This window comes from Podarcis liolepis (assembly GCF_965112155.1).
Source record: "Podarcis liolepis genome assembly, chromosome: 4".
Taxonomy (NCBI): Eukaryota; Metazoa; Chordata; class Lepidosauria; order Squamata; family Lacertidae; genus Podarcis; species Podarcis liolepis.
Window position 1 is genome coordinate 46,228,686 of NC_139558.1, and position 27,213 is coordinate 46,255,898.

Here is a 27,213-nt window from a genome sequence, read left to right on the forward strand (position 1 = left end):
GATGGCACAGGAGGTTGTGGTGACTGCTCTCTATTTGCAAACGAAGCAAAGTTCTAGCCTTCAGTTTATACAAATGGAAGCCCTATGTCTGGCTTACATTTAAAAATCAAGTAACTCATCCCAAAGTAAAGTCAAATAGAAAGTTGAAACACGTGTTTAACAATAGCACCATGAACAGCATTTTTTCAAAAGGCACAATAAACTCCAGCTGGTATGTCGTCTGTCTAGGTGTGTTAAAATAAATTAGTGATCAAAGCAATCACATTTTTAGGAACAGCAAGAAAAAAAAAAAAACCAGGACAACAATTTGAGGGAAAAAAAACTCAGTAAAAGAAGTGAAAGGAAAAACATCAAGATGCTTATTATGCTGGAAGTTATATATTATACATTAGGTAGTTCAAAGCTTTCCAGGGATAACGAGAAACTGAACTGAGCTTGATACTGCTATGTTCCCCCACTCGCCAATGGAATGTGCAGGCCTGTCAGTGCAAATGCTCCTTTGGAGTTTTTAGAACTCCACCATTTAAGGGGAATATTTTCAAATGTGACAGTTAAGTAAGTGCCTCCAACTTATTTGTATGGACTGTAGAATAAGAGGTTCAGCACAAGCTTTAATGGGGTGATGGCGAGGCCATTTTTATAGGATGCTTAGCAGAAAACCATGCCATTTTCATGATGGATTCAATGAATATAATTATAAGATGTAATCAGTGGTGATATCCAGTGCCTGAGAAGCTCAAATGAGAGGACAGCTGTGTAATATCTCAGCAAGCACTTCCCTCACTTTAGTGAAATATGAGACAAAAAAGGAATAAAATAAAATAAAAGAATTCTAACAGGGTTTAAAAAGAAAAAGTGGTAAATCAAGTTTGCAAATATGAGAACTACAAGCTGCTTTTGTGGAAGAACAATGAGTGATTGTTCACATGTAGGTGTATAAATGAGGTTAGCAGTTATTCTTTTTCTCCTCTACAGTACTTCAGGAAGCTTATTCTAAATATGCATCATATAACCCAATTGTATGCACACTTATTAAAAAAACCTGTGATTTCAGTGATTATTCTCATGCAACTATGCAGTTCAATCTTTTGGGCGTTTAAACAGAATGATTTCATTCAATAGAGCTTCTTCTTGGGGAAGCATGCATAGGATTGCAGCCTTAGGTGAGCATCTTAGAGGACATTAAAGTAGATGATTACATGTTTAGAAATCTAGCACTTTTATGCTCTTAATGACATGTGAATTTTAATTAAACGAAGAAGAAAAAAACCCTGGAACTGCCATATCTCATGAAATGTACTCTAGTCTATGAGTGCATTTAGTCCATAATAAATTTGTTAGGTTTTAAGGTGCCATAGGACTTTTTCCTGCTTTTGATTAAACATACTAAACTGGCTAGTTGGTTAACCCTCTGGAAACTACAAGGCTGGTTTTGTAAAGGATATGTATAAAATGCATGGGCTATACAGTGGTGCCCCGCAAGACAAACGCCTCGGAAGACGAAAAACTCGCTAGACGAAGGATTTTTTCGTTTTCTTAGCCGCTTCGCAAGACGCATTTCCCTATGGGCTTGCTTCGCAAAACGAAGCTTGCCCCACAAGCTCCGGGGATAGCGGGGAAGTGCAGCACGTCTTCCCCGCTGTCCCCGGACCTCTTTTGAAGCAAGGGGCGGCAACGGGGAGAAGCGATTCTCCCCACTGCCCCTTCCCTTGCTTTAAAACAGGTCCGGGGACAGAGGGGAAGGCGCGCGGCGCTTCCCCTCTGTCCCCGGACGGTCTCCATAGGAACGCATTGATTGATTTTCAATGCATTCCTATGGGAAACCGTGCTTCGCAAGATGAAAAACTCGCAAGAAGAAAAAACTTGCGGAACGAATTAATTTCGTCTTGCGAGGCACCACTGTATGTTAAACTTGTTTGAAAACCATTGTGGTACTGGATTTAGCCTCAAATTCCAAAATTCCAAAGAAGCATTATTATGTATTTCATTTTTTGAATTTTACCCTTCAAGAAAAGTTTTGCTAAAAATAATAACCTGCCTTTCTATGCAGAATAGTATTTTGCTTGCACAGTGTCACAGAGAAGCCATTGGAAAGGTGGAATGCATAAAATAAACTGGAACCACATTGTTTTCCCCACCCAGATACTGGCCAGGTTTACACATCACATTTAAAGTAAGGGGACCCCTGACCATTAGGTCCAGTCGTGACCGACTCTGGGGTTGCGGTGCTCATCTCGCTTTATTGGCCGAGGGAGCCGGTGTACAGCTTCCAGGTCATGTGGCCAGCATTACTAAGCCACTTCTGGCGAACCAGAGCAGCACACAGAAACGCCGTTTACCTTCCCGCCGGAGCGGTACCTAATTATCTACTTGCACTTTGACGTGCTTTCGAACTGCTAGGTGGGCAGGAGCAGGGACTGAGCATCGGGAGCTCACCCCATTGCGGGGATTCAAACCGCCGACCTTCTGATCGGCAAGTCCTAGGCTTTGTGGTTTAACCCACAGTGCCACCCGTGTCCCTACACATCACATTTAAACCACAGTTAAATGTAAGCTGTAGCTTAAAGTGAAGAAGCTTCCATTTTGTTCCCATTCTTTCCATCAGCATTCCAGCAAGGAAACAAACCAGAGGCTAGCTTCATGTCATCTGTGAACCAGCACACATAGTTTGTCTTCTCTAAACAAACCATGAGTGGTTAAGTCAAGAACAAACCTTGGCTTCTGTTCATAGGAGAAACAAACCACACATGCTGGTTTGCATGTAACACAAAGCCATCCTCTGAATTGCTTCCTGCCTGGCATGGCAACAAAAGCAGAAAAGGAACAAAGAGGTGGCTTGCACACTGCTAATCCACTTTAAACACTAGCTTATTTTTAACTAAGGTTTGATGTGATATATGAACCAGGCCACTAGCAAATACAGATAAGTATGAATTAACATGCCTAGCCAAGAATCACTGTTTTTTCTTTCCTACAGATAAAGGACCATAGCACAAAAAGGGTGCTTAGGCCAGTGCTGGAGAGAATATAAACCACAGAAACATTTCTCTTAATTAAGTGGTATTATTTAGAAAAAGGAAGTTTGCATATTTCTTAAACTTATCTCCATTGGCCTGTGTGCTCTGAATAATTAGCTGCATGCACAACACAACATGTTTCCAACGTAATGCTATAACATTTATTCAATTAATTAGCTAGATTTTTTAAAAAAAATATTTCACATACTTAAAGGCTGCCTTTTAGGCATATACAGCAAGCCATATTAATATACACCAGATATCTTAAATTGTAACATGTTAGAAATTAAAAAACTAACCCCAAAACAGTGTTATGGAAAGGCAGCCTAGAATAGATAATAATTTAAAGGCTCCATGAAGTCCTGCAGTGTAGGGGAATACATAGTTCAGTTGGAAGGGGCTTCCACAACCCAGGGCCACCACCAAGGGGGCCCTGCCACCTTGTGAGCCTATCATCGTTACTGATTGGGGAACATATGTGTAGAACAAAAACATTGTCTGAAAAGATTCCCATGAGTAATCTGTCACCAGAAATATCTATCTACCTGAAAACACCCACCCACACCTACCCACTAAACACCATTGTAAGAATAGTATTGCCTTCTGTATGACAGGGAATGGGAAATGTTTCATCTTTAGGGCATGTTGAATTTCTCACTTTCAATGTAAAAAATGAGGGGTGCTAAAAAGCTGTAACATGACTTGGGAATTTTCAAATGATATTTTTTGGTTAAATTAGTATAATTTAGTTTTGTTTAGTAGGTAAAATGTGTGTGAAATTGCACAGAAATCATTATACATGCTTTGAATAATGCACATATCTAAAAACAAAGGATGCAGACTTTCCCCCCTTTAGAACTAATGATATTTTCATAGTAGTTTCATACTGTTTTCATACATTTATTAGGCTGCAATCCTAAAGTGGGCCAATGAGGAACTTAAGGCAAGGTAACTGGAAATCCTAAGCCTTCCCAGGCTCTTGCCAGCAGGCAGAGGAACTCTTGTGTTTTTCCATCCTTTTACGGATGTTTTTAATTTATTATTTTAAGTATGAACCCTCCCATTAGAAAGAAGGTAGGGGGGAAATTTACCTCCGCTAAAATGTGAATGAAAGACTACACAAGGCTTTTCTGGAGAATAGCACATGAGCAATGAATAAAAGCTGTTCAGGAGGTTAGACTATACAGCTGTAGAGATTATAAAATCACATGCACAGGGGGAGGGGGAAACCCCAAATACTTAAATCAAAGGCACCACATTTTGTGGAATATTTTTATTTTAACTGAAGTGCATTTTGTCAGATTCCCCCCCAATGCAAAATGTATGAGAAAATCCTTTATTTGCAAACAAAAGCACAACAAAACATTTCCTGTAGCCCTGAATGCTAATGATGGAAGACTGTTGCTATGGTGATGCTAATTTTAACACAGTTGCCTGTGGACTTTATATGAACTGCCTGTTTTAACTCCTGCAAATGTCATTCATGAAATGAAAACCCATTAATGATTCGCAAGGGCACAATGTTCCAGTTTAATTAGAATAATAAGGAATGTTGATGCACAAAGTACAGGTCTGTAGATTGGTACAAAGCCCACACTGTCAACAGTAATTACCAATGACAGGGATTTTGTTCCCCCCTTTAAAAAAGGAAACATTAAAATGTAATACACTTCCATGTAGGGCATTTGTCCTGTTTGATGTTGTCCGCAGTGACAAAGGGATTCTGCACATCATCCCGATTTCAAGGTAAATGAAAATTATACCTGTGTTTAAAAAAAAGATTTTGGCAAAGGTAATACAGGAGGAAAGTCACTGTTAACATGTGCAGTTATCTCATAATGTTAAAATCAGTTTGTGTGTTCTTTTAAAACATTAGAGGAAAGATCAGTAGATATAAAGGGATATTTATTTTAAGACTTCAATCCTGGTCTGAGTTATCCATCCATCCATCCATTCATCCACCCACTGAAGTCAAGCCACTATGACTTATCCATGTGTATACATGGTAACAAGAATGCACCCTAAAACTGCATCAACAAAGCACCATTTTATGATAAATCAATGTGTGCTCAGTTGGATTTGGGTTTTGTTATGTGGGGTAACATTCTTTGCACAAGCTATTTTAATGCTCTCTCTCTCATTTACTGATCTCTGACAACTTAGAAGATACTAAACTGTCCCATCAGGACTTTGTACATGTCATGGATGGAAGAGATGTGAAAATTATACATCAGGTAAGACTGATACACAGAAACGGAAAAAGAACACTACCACAGACCACTAAGGATTTGATCCTCATTAAACCGGAGATTCAGTGAAACTCTGATGGTTGGGTCTACAGATTGCTATCTCAATGTCTGAACCCAATTCATGGAGATATCATTTCTCAAATATTGAGGGTAGGGGTGTCAGTGTAGGTTTATCTTATTTTTCTTATCTTACGTGAGGTAATCTTAAATTCAGTTCTCCACATCGGTTTGCGATTTTCTTTTTAAAAGTCTCAATCAAAATTCAGTTTTCTCCTAATGTACACATTTCTACAAAACAATTTCCTCTAATGTAATGCATATGTGTCTGTTATTTTCAACAACATAAATGCATTTATATGCACACTTTTACCATACTATATAGACATTTTTGTACACATCACTTGGTGGGAGAACAGCATTGCAAAATTCAGAGAAGTGTAAATTTTGAAGGATGGATGTGTTTTAGTTTGCATGTTGTTTTAGAAAGTGTGAACTGCATCAGCCTCTCCCCTATCTCTAACTGGGGGAAAGCAATAAAAGCTGAGACATAGTGGCTTGCCCTAAAAACCACTTTATGAATACAAGCCTGAGGTGAAACATTTAAACTGGGAACTTCTGAAAAGAAAATAATACAAGTAGATAATGTTGACATGCGGTACAATGATGAGAAAGAGCCTAGCATTTTTAATTATAACTTCCAAAATCTACTTAAGTTCACTTTTACTTAAGGGCATAAGTATTTCCTAGTAAACATAGTATTTGCTAGCTTTTATTTGCAGTATTTTTGGACTGGACCCTTTGTTGTTATTTGTGTGCAGATACACCAAACAGGAATATAATGCGCATATATGTCTTGTTATTAGTAACTGATTGCAATTGAATTTGCAGGTTAGATTTTCCTATATAAAGTTTTATTTAAGTAAGATTTAGCGGATTCTTGTTTTATCTTGCTATTATTGCCACAGATGTCTCTAACACTAAATAACATATCCATTTTTTTCTCAGGGACATTTGCACTATATAGGACTGTAACCTATTTAGAGCTGCTGCTACTGTCTATTATCTTTATTTGTTGGAACCTTAGCTTTCTACACTTAAATTATGTAAAATTAATGTACATTAGGCAATCCAACAAATGCTAAATTTGATAATGTGCTGAACAAAATCATATTAGGCAAAGCTGAACTAAAATGGATACCCTGGCAAAAAGCAGGAAAGGCCATTTCTTAATCTGATTCTGTGAAGCAAAATTCAGCATGTAGCTGAAATTCCATTTCCCATTTTGTTTGTTTCTGAAAAAGTCTCAAATGCATAAAAATGATGGTTGGACAGCAAAATATTGCTAGGATGATATGCTGGTTCATCTGAACCAATATTGACACTTTCTTTTTCATAATCTCCCATTTATAATATGTGCCTTCCTACACAATACTTTTCTGATATTAATTTCAGCATGGCAGGCTACTAAAGCTAAAATATTAAAATGACAAACTGTCAAATCATTTTACAACAGTGCTCTGTACACTGCATTAGATCTTTCCAGTTTATTTATTTTAATATCTTCTAAAATTATGTGATGACATGCCACATTGTGTACAATTAAAGACGGGGGTTTTTTCCTTGAAAAAAGACAGCATTCTTGACTGATTGCTTATTTTACAAACATGACTCTTACAAAAATTACTTGCACCACTAAGAACTGACATTTTAGTTCTAACTGGTAGTCAAACTTCTTTGAAGGAAGCCTTTTGAATTAGCAGACAAAAGGTATTAGCCATGCAAGATTATTTACTAGATTTTTAAGATGCTATAATAAGCCTTCATTTCCATCCTGGCTACAGAGGATGGGGCAGATTTCTAATTCATTTTGTGACGGACCATCTAAATTTGATTCAGTTATAGTTAATTTCTTCCAGGAGAGTAGCTTGTGTTAATCAATTGCATAATATTTCCTGCAATAAGTTTTTAATCCAGCATTTTTATTGTTTATCCTGAATCAGTTTTTGTGAGTCTTATTTATACACGAGTACTTGAAATCTTAGTAAAATAAATGTCAAGGCAGTCCAGAAGAGAGAACACTTATGCAAAAGCCTTATCCTATGGCTTCAGTCCTATATCTGATGATGTATAAAAGGAGCTCTCCTCCTCTTCATGAATTATGTTTAAACTTATAAGCATTCATGTTATAAAGACCACTGATGAAGCTGATCAGCTGCTACTACTGCAGCTACACCTGAGTAAATTTTCTAGGTCAGTCAACAATACTGATGTCCAAATTGTTACCTAGGTCTAGGATGGAAACTCCAGCTAAGGAGAATGTTGATATCCACTTTCCATTCCCATTCCCATTCCCATTCCCATTCCCATTCCCATTCCCAATTCTAATTTTATTTTGCCTGAAACCACAATAAGGTGGGTTTGTTGTGATCTTTTTTCTTTTTTTTAGACATTTGTCTTAAACTACGGAGCCCTGTGAAATGCTAAGCAATACACATATTTGCTCTAACTTGCTCAGAAGTCACTAGTGCTTATTTATCATAGAACTGTCTCCAATGTCACTTCTTTTAATTCAGCACATCTTTTTTATGACTGAAAGGAGGACTTCTGTGAACAGAAGGTACCTTCCCATTTTTAAAGGAGCTGTGATCCAGTACAGGCACCTGAAAATGGAATGGGGGGCATTATTTGTCAGTTCTGCAACCTGTCATGCCACCACATTTGTCAATTAAATACTGTGGAGGCTTCCATAAATGAGGGGTGGGGGGCTGTTTTTTGCCAATTCCCCCTCTCCCTTGCTGCACCCTGCACTAACTTGTGCTGTACCAGAGGATCCCAGAAACCTCTGGAGCAAATTTGGGGAGGACTTCAAAAAGTTGCAAAGATAATCAAGAGAAAATTGTGTGCCCACTTCCATTTGTGAGAACAGAATCCCACTTGGATTGATTAGTCCGGTCTGACTCCGCCAACTTGCAGAGCACCTGAAGTATTTGCTTCAAATCAGCCCTAATTTCCTTATGATGACCTTTGTAAAAAGATTTTGGCACAATGCCAACTGTACTCTCCTTTTCCTTCAGTTTCATGCACCAGTATACTAACAGAAGATGGGATATTGTATCTGAATGCGCATTTTTATGTAACAGCAACACAGATCTGAAGTCTGTAGAAACTTCTGTGGATACACAGCACACATGCTTCTGTGTCAGTTCACTGGGCACAGCTCTTTGTAGCCGGTTGGGGTGTCTGTAATATTGGATCTATGGTATTTCCCTCCACTATTTTGCATCTGGCTCTGGCTGGCTGATCTTAGGGTTCTAGAGATCAGCCAACCAGAGCCAAGTGCAAAATAGTGGCTGGGTGGTTGCAACATACACTCAAGATTAAGAAGCATGGTAACTATGAACACCTGAACAGTCCAGGAATCAGTACTAGAAATGAGTTTATAGTCCAGAAACACGCTCCTGGTTTCCCTCCCAAGATCTCAGCAGCCTAATTCAGAATTGTAAAAAGGTTCCTTTATACTACTGTTAAACAACTGGAGTCCTTGCTAATCTACTGTAAATTACTCAGCAATATATAGGTTGATTCTTCTGCCCACCTGGGTTCTATGTTTGCAAGTTGATACTGATCTACAGAGTTTCAACTGCATTGCACCACTCTGAATGCAGTCCATAATCACCAGAGACATATTCTTATTATCATAACATTCTTCCCACAAAACCTAAAAACACTTCGTTGACTCAAAGAAACCTAGACAGAAGTACTTTTCATAACACTTTTAAACATCTAATTCAATTTTACCAATATAATGTGTATCTGATGAGTATTTTAAATCAGTACAAATATGTGGCATACAGATTATTACCAAAGCTTCAAATTGTTTATAAGATTGTAATAAGCCTCATAAAATCAACTCCTTACCTAGTAAGTAAATTGATTACTGCTAGCTGGATAATCTCTGTCTCACTGGTTTAAAATTCCTTGTTCATTCCATTTATAGCCAGTAAGCACTCAAGTATAATAATATGGAAGCAAAAGTTGTCACTGGAAGTGCAAGTTGCTCCTGTGACACCGAATGCTGTTTACCTGCATGGAGTCATACACAAGCTGCAACCCTACCTGAACAGAGGTGGCCTAGACTCAGTTATCTCTGTTGTGGTAACTTCCAATCAGGGGCGGAGGAAGGGGGTGTGGTAGGTTCAGCCCATCCCGGGTGTCACCACTGAGGGGTGACAAAATGCCGGGCGGCACTCAGCCTGCAGCGCGCCCAAGCCATGTGTCTCTCCTGGGAGAGATGCAGTGGCTTGATCATGTGCAGGCTCCGCGCTGCCCAATTGGTCCACCCACTGCCTCCCCCTGAGCTGTAGAGCAGCTGTGTGGGAGGAGGCAGGCAGACTCTGGAGCCCCCACGGTGCACCCCATCCCTATGGGCGGCTTGCCCACCCCTGGGCACGCTGCCCCAGGCGCCTGAGCAGCTTCCTCCACCACTGCTTCCAAGTCAGATTATTTTAATGAACTATATATACACACTGCACAGAGGAATCTTTGTATAGCAGGAGCTCCACTGGTGCAAGGTCTTTCCACCTGATTTCATATGATCATATAGCAACTGAATAAAATTATAAAGGTAAATTCCCATTTAAAAAACACACACCTAGAAACTGGTTCCTGTAATCTTTCTGGCAAGTGATGAGCAAACCTTTGGAACCATACTGGCATGAATATCAACCTTTAAGAATAATGTGGAGATTGTTAACTCACAGGGTTGCTGTAAATCAAAACAGTCTTTAAACCAAAGGGACTTTCCTTCCTTCCAGATCCTTCCGCAAGCGGTTCAAAATACGTATTTTGACAGCTAACTTTATAACTGAGATTTAAACATAGCAAAATAGAGATAGCTCTTCCTGACTACTCTTCACTCCAGTTTTTCTAATGATTTCAAGATGAAGGAATCCAAGTATAAGATTCAAATACAAACCTCCATTGTCAAACCATTGACTCAAGAATGGATTCCACTGTATGATTTAACTTTACACCTAATAACTTTTTTTGAGACTTATGCTCTATAGTTGTCAGTGGAGTGCCCAACAGATGTAACTGTAGCCTACACTGACTTCTTCCATAATGTCTGTCTGACACACCACAAACCACCTTCCTCTCCTTCCCATTGTTGTATTTTTCTTCCCTTTTTTGAAAATTGTTTTATTTGTATGGGCATTTCCTTATACATATATGAATAGCTACTGAGAAATTATACTATAAGTTTTTATACTATATTTTAAGTAACAATTTAGCATGAATTGTATAAAACAAAGCAACTTTTTATATATGTCAGTTTACTTATACTGAAATAAGGACATTTGAATCATGGTAATGTTTCCCATTTTGATTACAGTGGTGCCTCGCAAGACGAAATTAATTCGTTCTGCGAGTTTTTCCGCCTTGCGAATTTTTTGTCTTGCAAAGCACGGTTTCCCTGGGTATTAACGGTTTTAAGAAAAAGGAAACAAACTTGCAAGACGTTTTTGTCTTGCGAAGCAAGCCCATAGGGAAATTCGTCTTGCGAAGCAACTCAAAAAATGAAAAACTCTTTCGTCTTGCGCATTTTTCGTCTTGCGAGGCATTCGTCTTGCGAGGTACCACTGTATATGGTATTTTAAAATATTTAATTAGTCAAATGAACATAGTGTTATGAGTTTGTGGGTGCCAGATGACTATAATCTCTGGACCTAGCAAGTGTTATAATTTAATAAAGGCTTTGAATGTTAAACTGGGTGTCAGACACTAAACTCCTGGATTCAGCATGAGTTAAAATATAAGTCAGGCCAGTTTCCTGGTGAGGTAATTGCCTGGGAGATGAACCATTAAGAAAAGAAAGGAAAGGTTATGGGTCATTAAGAAAGCCAAGGTGAGAGGGCTCAGTGCCAGACAGCAAATGAGTGGGGCCCCTCCTCCAGCTCTGAGCTAGTTAGAAGACAAGCCAGAACTGAGTGTTGTGTGACTTGGGGGGAAAAGGTTGAGTCTGGAAAATGAGAGAGAGAGAGAGAGAGAGAGAGAGAGAGAGAGAGAGAGAGAGAGAATGATGTTTGATTTCTGTTTGAAACCAAGGCTGTGGCTATGGGAGAAACAAGACCCCTTTGGGGTGCTAATGCTGTGAACCTCTCCACTGTAGGCTCAGGTTGTATATAGGTGCAAATAAACAATATGTCATAAGGACACCACAGTCTCAGCTGTGCCACATTTCCAAAAGGAACCCTGAACCCTGGGTGAGCACCTGGAACCCCTGGAATCTCACACTGCTTGGAGGCTGGGGTGGCACTACACTGAAACTACACTACACTGAAACAAACTGTAGTAAAATGAATTGCATAAACAATTTTCACTGAAATGTGTATGCAAATTGTGTGACATTAGGAACCCCTGATATGTTTGGAAACATTAAGATTGTATTATGTTTCAGTACTTCATAAATTCATTACATGATGGAATACTTTTACTGTTCTGTGATATTTCACACAAGCCAAAGGAAAACAAATGATAAATAGCTGGATATAATTAGGTTAAAATTAATGTTCATTCCTTTGGTTTAATTACACTGAATATTTTTCATTTGTTTCCCCTTCTGCAATCTTGCACTTAGACTGACTGTAATTTCTAAATAATGGTGCATGAAGCAGAATTAATATAACCCAATTTTTACAAGCTAGATTGAGCCTTAGATTCATGTTTACCAGCTTATTAGTAAATTGAGCAAATGTGAAATGGAAGTCACGTAGCATACAAATATATGCAAGAGTAGCAACTTAACGCTGCTTACAGTAAATACCAACAGTGCAAAAGAATTAGTGCATTATCATTTTAGTCCACAGTACTTAAAGTTACTTAACATTTTTATGGTTGTTGTCAGTTTCCATCACTATACATTTGTCAAAGTGATTACTATGCTTGAAATGTATTTTATCCTTTTTACCATTAAATAAGGTCAATTGCTCAGGAGATATACTATACCTACTGGACAGTAAAAAAGCAAGGTCAAATCATATTGTGGATAATTCCATAAGTATCAATGGCCTTGGCCTTGCATGGCACACTGGAGCAGAAATCAAGGGACCAAATACTTAGTATAAATCTGTAAAGTTAAGACTGCAGCTAATGAGCTATGCTGACTTAAATGAGTGCACTGCCACATGTTAAACATCAATTAGTCCATGAAGTAAATCTCCACCAATTCAAGATTCTGCTAAAAGGGGCTAGGAGGTTAAGGCAAACTGTCCCCTGGAATAAAATTAGATAAAAATATAATGTGGGTGTCCTAAACAAACCATATGAGAAATAAGAGAGGAAAAGAGGAAAAATGAGAGGCAGAAAGTGGTAGTTTAAAACAATGACAGAAGTTTGAGTAAAGAAAGGATGGAGGAAACTGAGTGGAAAATGGTAGTTTTCAACAACAGGAGGAGTTTGAATAAAGCAGTGATGAAGAAAAACTGAGGGGAAAATTAAGATTTAAAACAAAAGCAGAGGTTTAATGCCACGGGTGGACACTGAGAGATTGTTTTTAAAAACAGACTAGTTTTAACAAGAAGAAACAGCAGAGATAGGTACAAACCAAAAAGCTCATACCAGTTCCCTCCAACCCTGCTATACTCAAACTTCTGCAATTGTTTTAAACTACCACTTTCCCATTCTGTGCCCATCCTTTCTTGCTCCCATGCCATGGCCACTACTATTGTACAACCTACCTTTACTTTTGCCTCCCAACCCCCTTAGACTTCATGCAAGTCCAAGATTCTGAGGCAGCACCAGCGGCGTAGCGTGAGTTGTCAGCACCCGGGGCAAGGCAAGTAATTTGCGCCCCCTAACCCGGGGCAAGGCAAGTAATTTGCGCCCCCCCTAACCCCTAACCTGCCGATCTGAGGCGAGTTGCCGCTGGCGCTGCCGCCCAAACCACGCCGCTTGCCCGGAGGAGGAGGGGGGCAGAGAGGCGAGGAAAATGCAACATGGCCCAGCAGCTGCAGCAGCAGCAGCGGAGGCGGGGCTGTGAGGAGGGGCTGCCTGGCGCGTCCTCCGCGGCCCTGACGCGCGGGGCTGAGAGCCGCTGCCTGCCGGACGCCTTCAGCCCGGGCGCGCGCACAGCTCGTCGGTTCCACGAGACATGGGGCTCTGCTACAGCCTGCACCGGAGGCTCTTCGGCGACTCCGGAGGCAGCGAGCGCGCCCCCCAGATGTTGCGCCCGGTGCGGTCGGCCCCCCTGGCACCCCCCACGCTACGCCACTGGGCAGCACTATAATTCCTCCAAAGGGAGGGTGGGTAGCATGTATCCCATCCTTGTCAAAAACATCACGCCCGTTTGTTTTGTCTTCAAAGTGGCAGCTCTTCCTCCATAGACCTAAATCAATCAATATTTCAAGAGAGCTCTGCAAGAAACGGGTACTGCATGGCTAGGGGATACCAACTGCTTCAACAGCTTTGCCTTTTACTCTTCTGAACTTAGACAGTGATTTCTCACCAAACTGATAACCTCTATAAAACAACAACACAGGCATCGCAAAAACAGGCCACTTGTTGCATTTTATGAAGAAAGGCCTGCCTCAGAATACCGCACTGAAACAGCTGGACTCTGGGGTTTTGTATAGTTTTATAGCATAGTTTTTTGTAAGCACAATAAATACTATATTGAAATTTGCCAAGCAAGTTAACAAAGTATTTGAAATGCTGAAGCTGGTCAGATCAATGTGACTTCTGTAGTGTATTCATCAGTAGCACAAATGGAGGGACCAGAGCTTTATTTATTTTCAGAAATGATGTGGACACTTGAAAAGAAATAATGTTTGTCTAAATGTTTGTCTAAAAGACATGACCCAACAGATGCCAATAACACAAGCATGACAATGGTGCACACCACAGTTTAGAAGCACAGTTTTGAGTTGCTGAGGACTTCGTTCAAGTCTTAACAGGTAGATTTTAAAGGCTAGAAAACCCTTGAGAAACTAGCTGGTCTTTACTGGTAAAAGAATATTTATCTCACACAATTAGAAGGACAAGATCACTTCCACATCTCTAGAAACTAATAGTCTGCCCAATTGCTGCTCTATTTCACCGCAGAGTTCAAGGCAGATCTTAAATTGTTCAATTGATTTTATAATTATTAAAATACCATTTTTCCTGCCTACAAATACTGACATATCATTGCCTATCTGAGACAGCAGGTAACTTAAGTTAGCAAATTTCATTTTAATGAATATTAATAATTTAAACTCCTAATCGTTTAGAATTGGAATATCATTTTGGAAACAAAACAAATATCTAAAAAATAGGTACTGTTTTCTTCATACTCAGGGAGCCCCAAAGCAAGCAGAACTATATAAGTTTGTAAATTAAAAGCTTACTATCTGGAGAAGAAACTTCTGCATTCATACTAAATGGCAAAGAAATGAATTTGTATCTTTATAGCCACGCTTTTCTTAGTGTAGGAGGGCATGCTGCCCTCCATTCACAGCTCCATTATAGTCCTTTAGTTCTGCATTGATAACGATGGGCAGTTTTCATTCCACCATGGGAGTGTGTGTCTCAAGGAACTGAAAGTCAGGTAGATTAGACAAGACTATCAGTTAAGTCTATGGCAGACTGTTCATATTGAAAATGTCAGTAGGGAGAAAATCAACAGGGAGAGACCGAGAGTTCCCTGCAGTGTATCCTGAAGCTTATACTATATTCCTTCTCAGGGGCGCAATCTCTAGGGGGCCCTAGGGGCCTGAGCACCCACATATTTTTGTTGTGGGTGCTCAGCACCCATACTGCAGTGGCTCATGAGCTGGTTAAACAATCCCCATGGGCCGCTTGTGGCCCATAGGCCTTAGGTTGCCGACCCCTGCTGTAGTCTGTCTTATAATAAATAACTTTAGAACTTCAGTATTCAATATGCTTCAAATATACAGGTTAGCTAACTGCAATGTTTATGATTAATCAGTTTTTTACTTTTCTGGAAAATCATGCAAAGTCCACTTCTGAATGTAATTGAAATAAGAAATCTTTGGAAAGAAATGCTTAAGGGCAAGGGGTTTACAAGACAAGGTTTTAAAAATAGCTGCTTCTCTCATTTTTCAAGCGCAGTTTTCAGTGTAGTTAATGTTCAAAAGGTATATAGTATGCTCAGGACCTCACACTAATGTAATAGAGCTGTTGCTCATAAGACTAGATTTTTCAACATGTACAATATGCTTGGAAACATGCTTCAGATGAAGTTGTTGAGACCTTGACTTGATATGGGTGGTTTTTTCATAAGTACCTCCTTATCTTCCCAACCCCATACAAACTAATAGAACAATACACCTGGAAGAAAAGAGGCTCCAGCTTTCTAAAACAGTAGTGTGTGTGTGTGTGTGTGTGTGTGTGTGTGTGTGTGTGTGTGTGTGATTTTTCAGAGCACTTGGATTGGCACAGAAAAATTAACTGAATTATTCTAGGTTTTTGGAAGGGAGGAGGTGGATTTGGGCAATCTGAGGGGAGCCTTCAAAAGGTTGCTCATTACTGCTGATTTCTAAATATGAAATCCTACAAGACAGTCTTCTATGGCCCATCCACAACATATGTTTAAAGCACATTTAAAGCATACAGCTTCCCCCAAAGAATCTTGGTAACTGTAGTTTACGTACCACAGAGCTACAATTCCTAGCACCTTTAACAAAATACAGTTAACAAGATACTTTAGCCATGTGATTTAAATGTGCTTCAAGTGCATGCTATGGATGTGAGTGGCAAACTTGAGTACCTTTTTCACCTCTGGGAAGCATACTGAAAATTAATTAAGATGTTGTTGTAAACATGCTTTTAGTAATGCTGAGCGCAATCTCTGTGTCAATAAAAGACAATAAAATAGAGGTAGAATAGAAAGAGAGAATGCCAAAATAAAAACAAATGGTTATATGCAAAGTTGTTGGTGCTCAACAGAAAGCCAGAGAACATGATTGGAAATCTATGAGTAGGTTAGCAGAGTTAGTGGGAATTTGTGTTTACTTTTTTTTTTACAATGTTATCATCACAAGGCTTAATTTGTATGGAAAGTTACATATGGATCCCTATCAAAGAGACACAGCCATGCTCATGAAGATCCATCTGGTGTTATTTCCCCCAGGAGGCCAAAGTCACTCAACTGCTATAATTTGAATACGAACAACAACAAAAAAGGTTATGAGGGAAATAATTTAGAGAAAAGTACTGGAAAGAAAAATAATTTCATACTGCACGGTTTCTGTGCAGATTCTCCCTCCTCCCCGCCATGTCCAGTTGGAAGAACATGCACAGCATGAAGAGCCAAAGGCAAGCGTTGTTACTGAGTTAGATATAATTGAAGAAGGATGAAGTCAGAGATTAGCACAAAGAGAGGAACTCATGATACCATGTCAAGGAACATAGGTTGCAAGGCTTCATTTGAGGAAGACCTCAGTCCTGGGACCTGTTTCCACTGGCGGAGGAAGAGGGGTGCGGTGGGTGTGGTCTGCCCCAGGTGTCATCCGGGGGGGTGACATCGCTGCGCCACCCCCTGGGCCGCTTGCTATGGGTGGTGCCCCCCTGGGGCGCTTGCCTTGCCCCCGCGGGCAGCTAGCCCTACCCCGGGTGAACAGCATGTGCGCTGCTCCGGGTGCTGGAGCAACTAGCTCCGCCTCTGCCTGTTTCTACTACTAGATAAATAGATAAGGATTTTTAAGTTTCAATCTTAAGCAACAGGAAACTATCAAATGGCACACATTTAACAGAAACATCAACAGATGGCTCATGGTTGGTTATTCTGCCTTCAGTGGGAAATGTAGCTTCCCTACTTAAATATTGCAAACATGGCATCACAGTGCTACTCGAGGTGCACAGTGAAAGGTTTGACTGGTAAAGTGCAATCAATATAGTGTTATGCCAGGCAAACTCGGCCCTCCAGATGATTTGGGACTACAATTCCCATCATCTCTAGCTAACAGGACCAGTGGTCAGGGATGATAGAAATTGTAGTCGGAGGGCTGAGTTTGCCTATGCCTGTGTTATGCGTTTGTGGGGTGCCAGACTACTACAATCCTCAGATTCAGCAAGTAAATTTAATTAAGGCTTGGGGTGCTAAAAAGTGTGCTAGAAATGTCTAATCCTTGGATATTACAAGTGTTAAAAGCTAATTAAGCCAGGCTAGCCTTCTGTGTTGATGTGATTGCCTAGGTGATGGGCTATAAACAGAACAAAGGATCAAAGGGACTTGGTGTGAGGCAGCAAATGGGCGGGACCCTCTCCCTCAATAGATTAAAGCCAGAGGAGAGAGTTTGGAATTATGTGACCAAGAAGCAAAGCAGTAGGCAGAGTATGGTGTTTGATTTCTGTTTGAAAATAAAGCTGTGGTTTCGGGAGAAACAAGTTCCTTTTGGGGTGTTGATGCTCTGAACCCCTCCATCATAGGCTCAGGTTGTAAACAGAACCATAGAATTGGAAGACATGCTGAGGATCATCTAGTCCAATCCCCTGCAATGCAGGAATATGCAGGTGTCTCTTACGAGGATCAAACCTGCAACCTTGGTGTTTTCAGTGTCATACTATAACCAACTGAGCTATGTGTACACAAACCACATATCCTAAAAACACCACAGTTTCCATTGTGCCTCATTTCCAAAAGGAAACATGGACCTTGATTAAGCACCTGGAACCCCTGGAATGTTGCACCAATCAGAGATTGGGGTGGCGTGCAACGCTGGTGTCAACAGTGGGATTTGTGTTTCCTGGAGGAGGGGCTGTGAGCGAGGTGTTGAAATGGTGGGAAGAACAGCAACACTCCTTGAGCAGCTTAAGAGAGGGAAGCAGCAAAAAAGTGGGTGCCAGTGCCAGCAGTTGAATCAAATGGAGCAGAGTGGCTGAGATGCCTCCATGGAGAGGAGAGCGTGCCGCCATGAGAGATGAGGGCCATACCACTGATAGGCTACAGGAAATTGGAAATGACCCAGGAGCCCAGCTGCAAGGCACAGAGATGGAAGGGGTGGCCAAAGAAATCCAGAGTATGGCTGGAGCTGCCTCTGATTTCTCCACTCTCTGGGAGCCTGAACAGGAAGAAGAAAATGCTGCAGAGAAGGGTGAGCCGAGGAGTTGGTCTGATTGATGCCTTCTGTGGAAGGGGGGGGGGGGACGACAGGATTTTCACAAATCTAGGTCTTGGTTATAATACATGGCTCTGAATATGTATATTTTAAAAAACTGAAAATGCCTTCTGCTTTTAGAGATGCTTGAATAGTTGCAGGCATGTGCACATGTGGTACTAAACAGTAAATGTACAGAAAATAAGTTGCCAGGCCACAGCCCTATCCAGAAGCATGGCACTCACATCTGGAAACGCTTACTCTTAATCCCTGAAGTGTGAAGCCTCTATAATTATTTAGTGGTGAAGGAACTGTACTCTCCACTGGTTCAGGGACATTATCAACTATTCTATGTACAGATGCACAAATTAAGGCTTGGCTAAAATAAAAGTGTCAGAAGCCTACTCTGCTTATATGCTTCTTTCCACAGGACTTTGAACTGATGCAAGCCTATGTAGTGTATTAGCCTTAGGGGGAAATGGGATTATTTGTAAATTATGCACTAAAGATAATATGTGATCTAGGAAGTATAAGCTGTTAAAGGTGACAAAAAGACTAGACTGGGGAGCTGCAAGGAAAGCAAAGCAAAGGAAGATCTGATAGGGGGAAAAAATAGTTGGCATTTTTTTCTGTACAGTACGTATAGCTAAACACCTATGATATATTGTTTAGTTTCTCTTGATACTATGTCCTGTAGTTCATTATTTACCTTATTTACCAGGCAGGCATTTCCTGGGTGTCCAAGCAGACATTGTAATCAAATGCAACTTTTATAATGTAAAGCAAGCATTTTTTAAAAAAATCATTAGGAAAAGAAGCAGTGGGAATCTGCTTGATTTATTTGGCCAATCCATATGGGAATAGCTTCATAAAATTTGAACACAGTCCTTGCAGATTACAACAGCTGAAAAATATGATAATCCTGCAATTGTCATAAGAATTTTGTAGGCAATATACTACCACATGGCAAGAGCGGAAGAAACCATTTTAACAGGTTGTATGATGTTGGCATTTTTATTTTTCGGAGGCAGCAAGTGATATAACAGCACTCAGTAAAAGTGCTCTTGTTCAGAGATCCTATCAGCCTGGGGTAGGACCCTTGATGTTCTTTTCAGGCTTTTTGCCATGTGGTGCATTTTATGGAAGGGTGAAGAAAATAAGGATGTCTTTCTTCTTTTCAACCTATACATTTGCCTGCTAAGCTATATAACAACAAAGGGTTTAGGTTTGGGGCTGGCTTCCACTTCTGAATCTGAGCATATTATTGCAATATATTGAGGGATGGGGTAGGCTTAAAAAAGTAGGAACGGGGGGAAATGTCATAGCCAATGGAGGGGCCCTGCAGTCATGTCTCTCCCTGCACAAAAACCTGATGGAATGGCTACTAAAAGATGGTTGTTTCCCAGCATGAAATGATGTATCCCCATCTCTCTCACTTCCATAGCATTACAGAACAGCTGCTGATAGAGGACAGTTAAGGAAGAGGCCTGTTGAACTTGGCTTCTCAGAAGAAATTATGGAGGGATCCTATAATCCAGGCAAAGGCAAACTATGGCCCTCCAGATGTTTGGGACTATAATTCCCATCATCCCTGACCACTGGTCCTGTTAGCTAGGGATGATGGGAATTGTAGTCCCAAACATCTGGAGGGCCGGAGTTTTCCTATGCCTGCTTTAGTCCCATTCCTCCTCTCCTGGAAACGATCTGTCCAGACAATAAAATGGTTCTCCTTATACCTTATTTAGCTCTATGTCTCTATGTCTTTCTACTTCCCTTGCCAGTTTCCTGATTCCATTGCCCCCCCCAAACCTGGTTGTTGGTTATTTCCCACTAAATCTATCAATATTGTGTGCCACTGAATTTAAATGCCCCTTTAGAGCATTTTTCCCAAGTACTTTTTGTACTTTGGGAAACCTTAGGTTGGCCTTCAGACTTGATCTGCACCTCCTGGTCTAATAAGCAGATGAGAACTTTGTCGTTATTCTCTGAATGTTACAATTCAGTTCTTGGCTTAGATAGGTATTGAAATGCATTTAAACCTGTTATATTTAAAGATATATGTTTATAAGATATTTACTTAGATATCTAATGCAATTATAATTTCTGAGTGGATTTATTTTTTTAATTCACAGCTTAAAGCATAAACAGGGAAGAACAGATTGATGATTTAACACATGTGCCAGTGACATGGATCAAACAAATAAACTGACAAATAGACTGATTGGTCCATACCTAACTTGTTTGTTAACCACAGAGATGGCAGAAATATGAATTCACACTATGGTAAGAAAAGAAGTAATACATTTCAGATCCAAACAGGAAACGTCATATGCTTACTAACAAGGTTGGGAAATGATGAAAGTGAATGGTTAAGCCTACATCTCTATTTGTTTTCTGCCTCACCTTATTGAAGCTGGCAGCAATAATAGTCCCTAAAATACCAATGCAGACAACATAGGAACATGATAACTGAAGCACTCTCTGTTTAAGATATTTTTTTGGAGATTCTAGTAAGAACTCCTAAACACCATCCTAAGCAGATAATGCTTCACAAATGGTGTGGTATTTGTTAAAAGGAACATGACAAGTAGGCATCACTATGGCATACAACAGCTGATCTGCTCCTATGGCAAAGCCGCCATTAAATTGCACTCAAGGCTGAGTGGCCCACAAGGTAGGGATGTTTGGTAGTAAAGGCATGGTACAACCATCAGGGGTTGTGGAGGCACCAGTGGTAAATCTACTTCTCCCCACAAGGGAGTGGATGGAGAGTAAAGTTGTGCCAGGTGGTTAGCTTGCTTGACTGCCTAGGAGCAGGGCTTGCAACAGAAAGAGTTATAATCAACCCCTTGGCTGGACTTAATAGACACGCCACATTCCTTTAATAAAGTTGTGGCCTCTTTAATCCCAGCTAGTGTTGTGTCTCTATTTTCTTCCTCCTGCAAATTGCAATAGTTTAACCACAATGCAGAAACTTTAATGACTGTTGGATGCTGTTAATTCATCAACTAGATAAATATGATGCTGTAACTGTCAAAACCAAGTGGCTTGATGTTGCCTAGCATTGAGACACCAAAGAGGATGTTGTTTATGCTTTGGAAGCAACTATTTTCTGATTTATGAACTCATGAAGTGATCTGTCACTGAAAATGTAGAACTGATGAGTTGGGTAAAAAACCCCCAAAATTCCAAGCATCAAGAAGAAAATGAGAAAAGCACACATGAACAATCAATATGCAAGAAAGACATCTCTCAACATATGCTCTTATGTTCAGTATCAACAATTTATGTTGCTTTGGAGCAGATAATGTCCAAATTCAGAAAGCGTTCAGATATAATGTTTGCTTTCTGAACAGGCAAGAAATGTACGGTAACTCCTTTGATAATTTAAAGACCAATAGCAAAGAAATAATTTCTATTATGAAATCAGACATAGAGCAGGAGCAATATAAAGGCTGGACAACAGCTTAAGATGTAAATTTCCCGTATTTTCAAACAACAGAGTTATGCAAGATGTGTGGGCACAACAAAAGATTAATGTAAAATGCTGCTGCACATGATAAAAATGATTTTCACTGAAAAATCTACAAATTAAAAAATACTTAATTGTACACATTTAACACGGCAATATATTGAATTCTAATATTAAGATGAGATAAATTATAAAAAGTAGGGTGACTGCATTATTAAGCTCTTTCTACCCATGTTGGCAACAAAGTATAAACTACAGAGAAGTCCTTTTTGTGAGATACCAAATGCAATAAATAGGTAGATTAAAAAGTGATTTTTCTACAGAAATCAAAAAGTTTGTAAAAGTGATAGTTGAATAGACTATAAAAATTAAATGTGTGTCACAGGAAATTGTCCCATTTGTTCCAAACAACTTCTCTGGTACTCTTTTCATGGATGAGTTGTCCAACCAGTGAGAGCGCTACATAATGCATATCACACTGAAGCCAACACTCTTATGGTCTATTCAAGTATCACTTGAAATGTTTAATTTGGACAGAAAAAGAGGCTGCTTTGCATGCTCTGACCTCTAACTGAAAGTACTACCAGTTAGCTATGCCAACGTGTAAATAATTTTTGAAAGGGCTGGAACCTGCCTCTTTGGGGGCGAGGGTATTTTGATTCCACTCAACCCCCCCCTTTGCAAAATTCAGTCTAGGTTAGATTTCAGGAGCAGTATCTTTTAATACTGATTTTCTTTCTTATTATCAAGCAGCAAAATAAGGTGCAAGATGTTTAAAGCAATGGTAGCTGAACAGACATATACAGTCAAAGAAAGGACCAATACACATTATCATTCTTCTTGAATTCTGAACTTTTTTTTATTGCATTTCAAATGTATATTGGTGATTATACTGTCTTTTAACCCCAAGGAATCCTCAGAATTCTTTATGTTATATGTAAATCTTTTTCTATGCTATCGATGGAAGTGGAGGCTCTACTTGAAACATCCAGTATGAACCAGTAGGCTCCAAAAAGAGTAGAATTCTCACAGTTGTTTCAAGGCAAGCTAAGATAATTAGTTGACAGCCCCAAGCATTTAATCAGAATAGTTTGATACTTACTTGATGTAGTAGGGCACTTTGTTTGGCGATATTGCCCTCTCCCAGGGGCCCTGGACAGAAGCTGTTAACAAAAAACAAAACAAAAACGAAACATAAAATCAAATAAAAGAGACATGGAGGTCAAGTTCAATGCAAACAGGAAAGACAACATTAATCTCTGGAATTACAATTTTACACTTGGCCACACTGATATGGGTCTGTTTGCTCAGTTGCCCATGAAGGCAGGAAGGATTAACCTGCTGTTCAGAAATTTCTACTCTAATCTGAGTGAAATTGAACTCATTCAGCTGCAAAGATAAATGCAAAAACCTCTTCAACTACTAAACTTAAAGAAACGATAAGGAACTGAAGAAGCATGCTGCCTGTCTTGTGGGACAGAAATTTTAGGGCTTCCGCAGCCCTTGCTTCCTGCTGCCTTGTCTTCTACATTTTCCTCTTAGTTGATTAACTGTCATCAAACAAAGTAATACCTTGGTTTTCTTTGTGAGAATTGAAAGACTTACCAGCTCATGTTCCTTTTTTGCTTCCATTGTCAAATGCATATATTATACAGAGTTTATTAATAAGATATAATGAAGATGCTGGTGTGAGCACATAAAAATCCAAATGTGCACAGAGGCTGTGAAATAGTGTTGTGGTCCCTACAAATTCCAGCACTTTAAGCACCACATCACATTCAAAGTCTAATGAAATTCACCTGTAATTACCTTTTAAACAAAATACAGCTGAATACTATGAGTAAATTTCAAGTGATTTCTTTTTAAAGCCAAAAAACACACAAAAATCCCTCCACTTAGAACATGTAGAACTTGGGGGTATTTTCACCCATTTTATTTTTTTGTTTTAACATCTTGCTGTGATGCTATACTTCCATGTTGCAGATTGAAATAATGACCAGGCTCAAATCCAATTAAGATTTCATTGAGAGTGCATAACTCTATGCAATTATTTATTGTAGCAGGAATAAAATAAAATAAAAATACAAAAATACATTGTCCTTCACGTTTGTTTGGTTCTATTTCATAGTGATAATTTCTGTAACAGTCCTATTAATTACTGCCCCAGAAGAAAATGTTCCACTGCTAAAGATATCATGCCTCTGAACACCAGTTGCTGGGAAACACAACAAGGAAAAGCGCTGCTGCACTCAGGCCCTGCTTATGGGTTTCCCATAGGCATCTGGTTGGCCACTGGCCTGATCCAGCAAGGCTCAGGAGATTTGTGACTTTGTGCTGTTGTCATGTCACAACTTAGCATATCATTCAGGCAGAGTAGTGGAACTGTCATTATAAATTTTAAAAAGACATTGGCAAACAAGAAACAACTAGCAGACAAAATGCCTCAAGACACGTGTAAGCTACATTATGTATGTATTTTCCTATAGCAGTGTTTTATGTTAGATGCAACAGTCTCTTGGAATATTTGAATTAGCTGAGAAACTTTATTCTTCATACACTGAATAGGTCATTTAACCTACAGGTTGCCATGTTCCTCAAGAGCAGAAAAGTGGTCATCCCTAGTGCATCCATATATCATATATATACCATATATCATCCAATATATATGCTAGGTAATTATAGCATTTCTTGAAGTGGCATTATCTCCCCTATTTGTGAATTAATCTAGTCAAAACTTACTATCACATAATCTTATGTAGAAAGCATTTTGTTTGTTTGTTTGTTTTTAATGAAGGCAAGCAGTCATCTTCACTGGAACTAAATGCCTTGGAAATAATAAACAATTTTGTGACGTTCTGCATAACTGGATTTAATGTTCCATCAACAGATTGTGCTGAGGCTGCCCATCGTGCAGTTTTTGCTCTGCTGGGTGATGCCAGCCTTGCATAAATTTGAGTTAACAAAAATTTGTGGTACCTATTTCAACTCTGCTCTAAGAATCATGATCTCATTTCTGGCACAAGCCCAAACATTGCAAACAGCTGCTTCTTATCTCTGGATACCAGTAGAGGCTTACCATCCATTACAAAGCCAGTCTAGGTAATAGACATGTATCTTTAATTCCTAGTAAGACCATTTTTAGTAGTCAATCAAAGGAGACTGTATGGAAAATGGTTTTTAATATGGCCAGAGAGCTCCCCCCTGTGTATTACTTGCTCAAGATAGATACAATTTCCTATTTGCAGAAGAATATTCGAAAGTGCCTTTCTGTTATGGTACTGCGCAATGTAAAAGAATGTATTATCAGGCACACCAGAAACTACCTGAAATGTTGATTAGGAAAGAGGAATGTATTTCAAACCTCTGTGGCTCATTAAAATAGTTGCATATTACTCTTTTCAACTTAAAAAAGGAATACCAAAATGTTTCATGATTATTACAACATGCAAGTATTGCTTTTTAAAAACAAAACAAAGCATAACAATATATTTCACCCTAAGAGGTCAACTATGTACTAATTTATATGTTAATCTTTTTAAATAATTTATATTATTTTAAAATTAATTGTATATTACTGAAATTAGATGTAGTGCTATGTATGGCATTCCTGTGCCTTAGGATTGTTCCAGTCATGGTGAATACAAAGAAATGCAAATGGTTCCCTTGATGTGACTAGGATAGTTCTGACAAGTGATGGAACTGCATATGAAAATTGGACCCTTGCCAGGCATCCGCCAAATGACAGGATCAGGACAGTAGCACTTTACACTGAATCCTTACGTTTGCACTCTGCACATTGCTCACAAATGTACGTTTTAAGTGAATGTGTGTGTTGTAAGCACAGGGAGGTGTGATAAATTTATCAAATGAAAACTGTAGTTAATTCATGAACAATGTAATGAGATACAACCTTTAGAGAAAGCTGTGAGTTAACAAGAAGTTCTCCCTATCTCCATTTCAACATGGTTCTCCCAGTCTCCATTCTATCCACCCAATAGCACTGCAAGGCAGGTTAGGCTGAAAGACTGGGACTGGCCCAATATTATTCAGTGAGAGTATATGATACTTGAATAGTGCAGTGCACGAGTGGATTCTATTCGTCCACTGTTGTTCTCAGCCATTTCTGCAGAAGTATAGCACTTTCCCTGTATGCTTTTCATTTTGATATTTGATTTAAAAAAAGTGGTAAATAGGGAAGCAGCTTCAGGAACTAAGATTGTTTCTAGAGCGGCATTCAGCTAAATGTTATGCACAGTAGATCTAGTGAAAGTAATGGAACCAATTTAGTCATACTCATTCATTTAAATTAGTTTGCATAAAATTTATCCATAGAATCATCAAATTGTAAAGTTGGAATGAGTCCCAAGAGTCATCTAGTCCCACCCCCTGCAATGCAAGAATCTCAACTAAGGCATCCATGACAGACAGACATCCAACCTCTGCTTAAAAACTTCCAATGAAGGAGAGAGCATTGTAAACAGTAGAAATGAAATTTATTACCAAATGACATCTTAGCACAAGATCCTGTCCTTCTTCTACCTGGATGTCAAATTACACACAATGCTGGTCCCGTTATTGGATGCAGAGTAATGAGAGAACTCCTTCAACTACCTAAATAATGGTAGATCCTATTTGACTCCCAATGCCAGTAAAAATGGTTCACTGAAGCCTCATCTCAGTCAATTTTTAAAAAAGAAATAAAATATTTGTAGAATTGTTGAGAATAAAATGATATTGCTGCTCTGTAATTTCCTCATAACTGGCAAAATTATATAACACGATAACAGAGTAAGCTGCTGAATGTAGTAAGCTACATTCTTTTGCATTTCAGCATGATGACACATGATAAATTAAAACAAGCTAAAGTTGCAATTCTGTTTGAATTTTAGGGTTTTGTTTGTTTGGAATAGTCCTACAGATGGAGTAATTGTTTCCCTATTTACCCATTAACTCCTAACTGTGGGACACTATTTTCAGCACATCTGTTTGATTAGACAAGAGGGGGGCAGAAATGTCAATTTTGATTCCAAAATATTAAAATCAATGCAATAGCTGTTTCTGAAGCACTTGCCTGCTTAAGAGTTCTGGAGAACTCGGATGCTTTGCACATTCCTGTGACTTTGGGTAGGTCCTATTAATGGTATTACACATCTGTGGCATTTTTCTTTCTTCTTATGGATCAACAGAGCTACCTTTACTCATTATGTGTCCTGAAGAACTATGACTCTAGCTGTTCAGGGTGGGTGGAATCTACAAATAGAGGGAGATAATCTTCTAACACCTGGAAATTGATTTTGCAATTTAAGGGTTGTGCTCCTGCCATCCACTAGGTAATACTCCATTATTTGGCTTTAATTGACTCTCTTATATTCCAAAACTAA

At 39.3% G+C, this 27,213-nt stretch overlaps 1 protein-coding gene across 25 annotated transcripts in view; it reads right to left on the reverse strand.

The window, feature by feature from the left end:
* Positions 1-27,213, reverse strand: part of DMD (dystrophin) — a 1,010,042-nt gene that overhangs the window by 95,580 nt on the left and 887,249 nt on the right. For all 25 annotated transcript variants that reach the window (XM_083498284.1, XM_083498278.1, XM_083498289.1 and 22 more), the window contains one exon: positions 22,935-22,995. In XM_083498284.1, the coding sequence (XP_083354410.1) occupies positions 22,935-22,995 (61 nt within the window). The remainder of the gene's footprint in view (positions 1-22,934; positions 22,996-27,213) is intronic.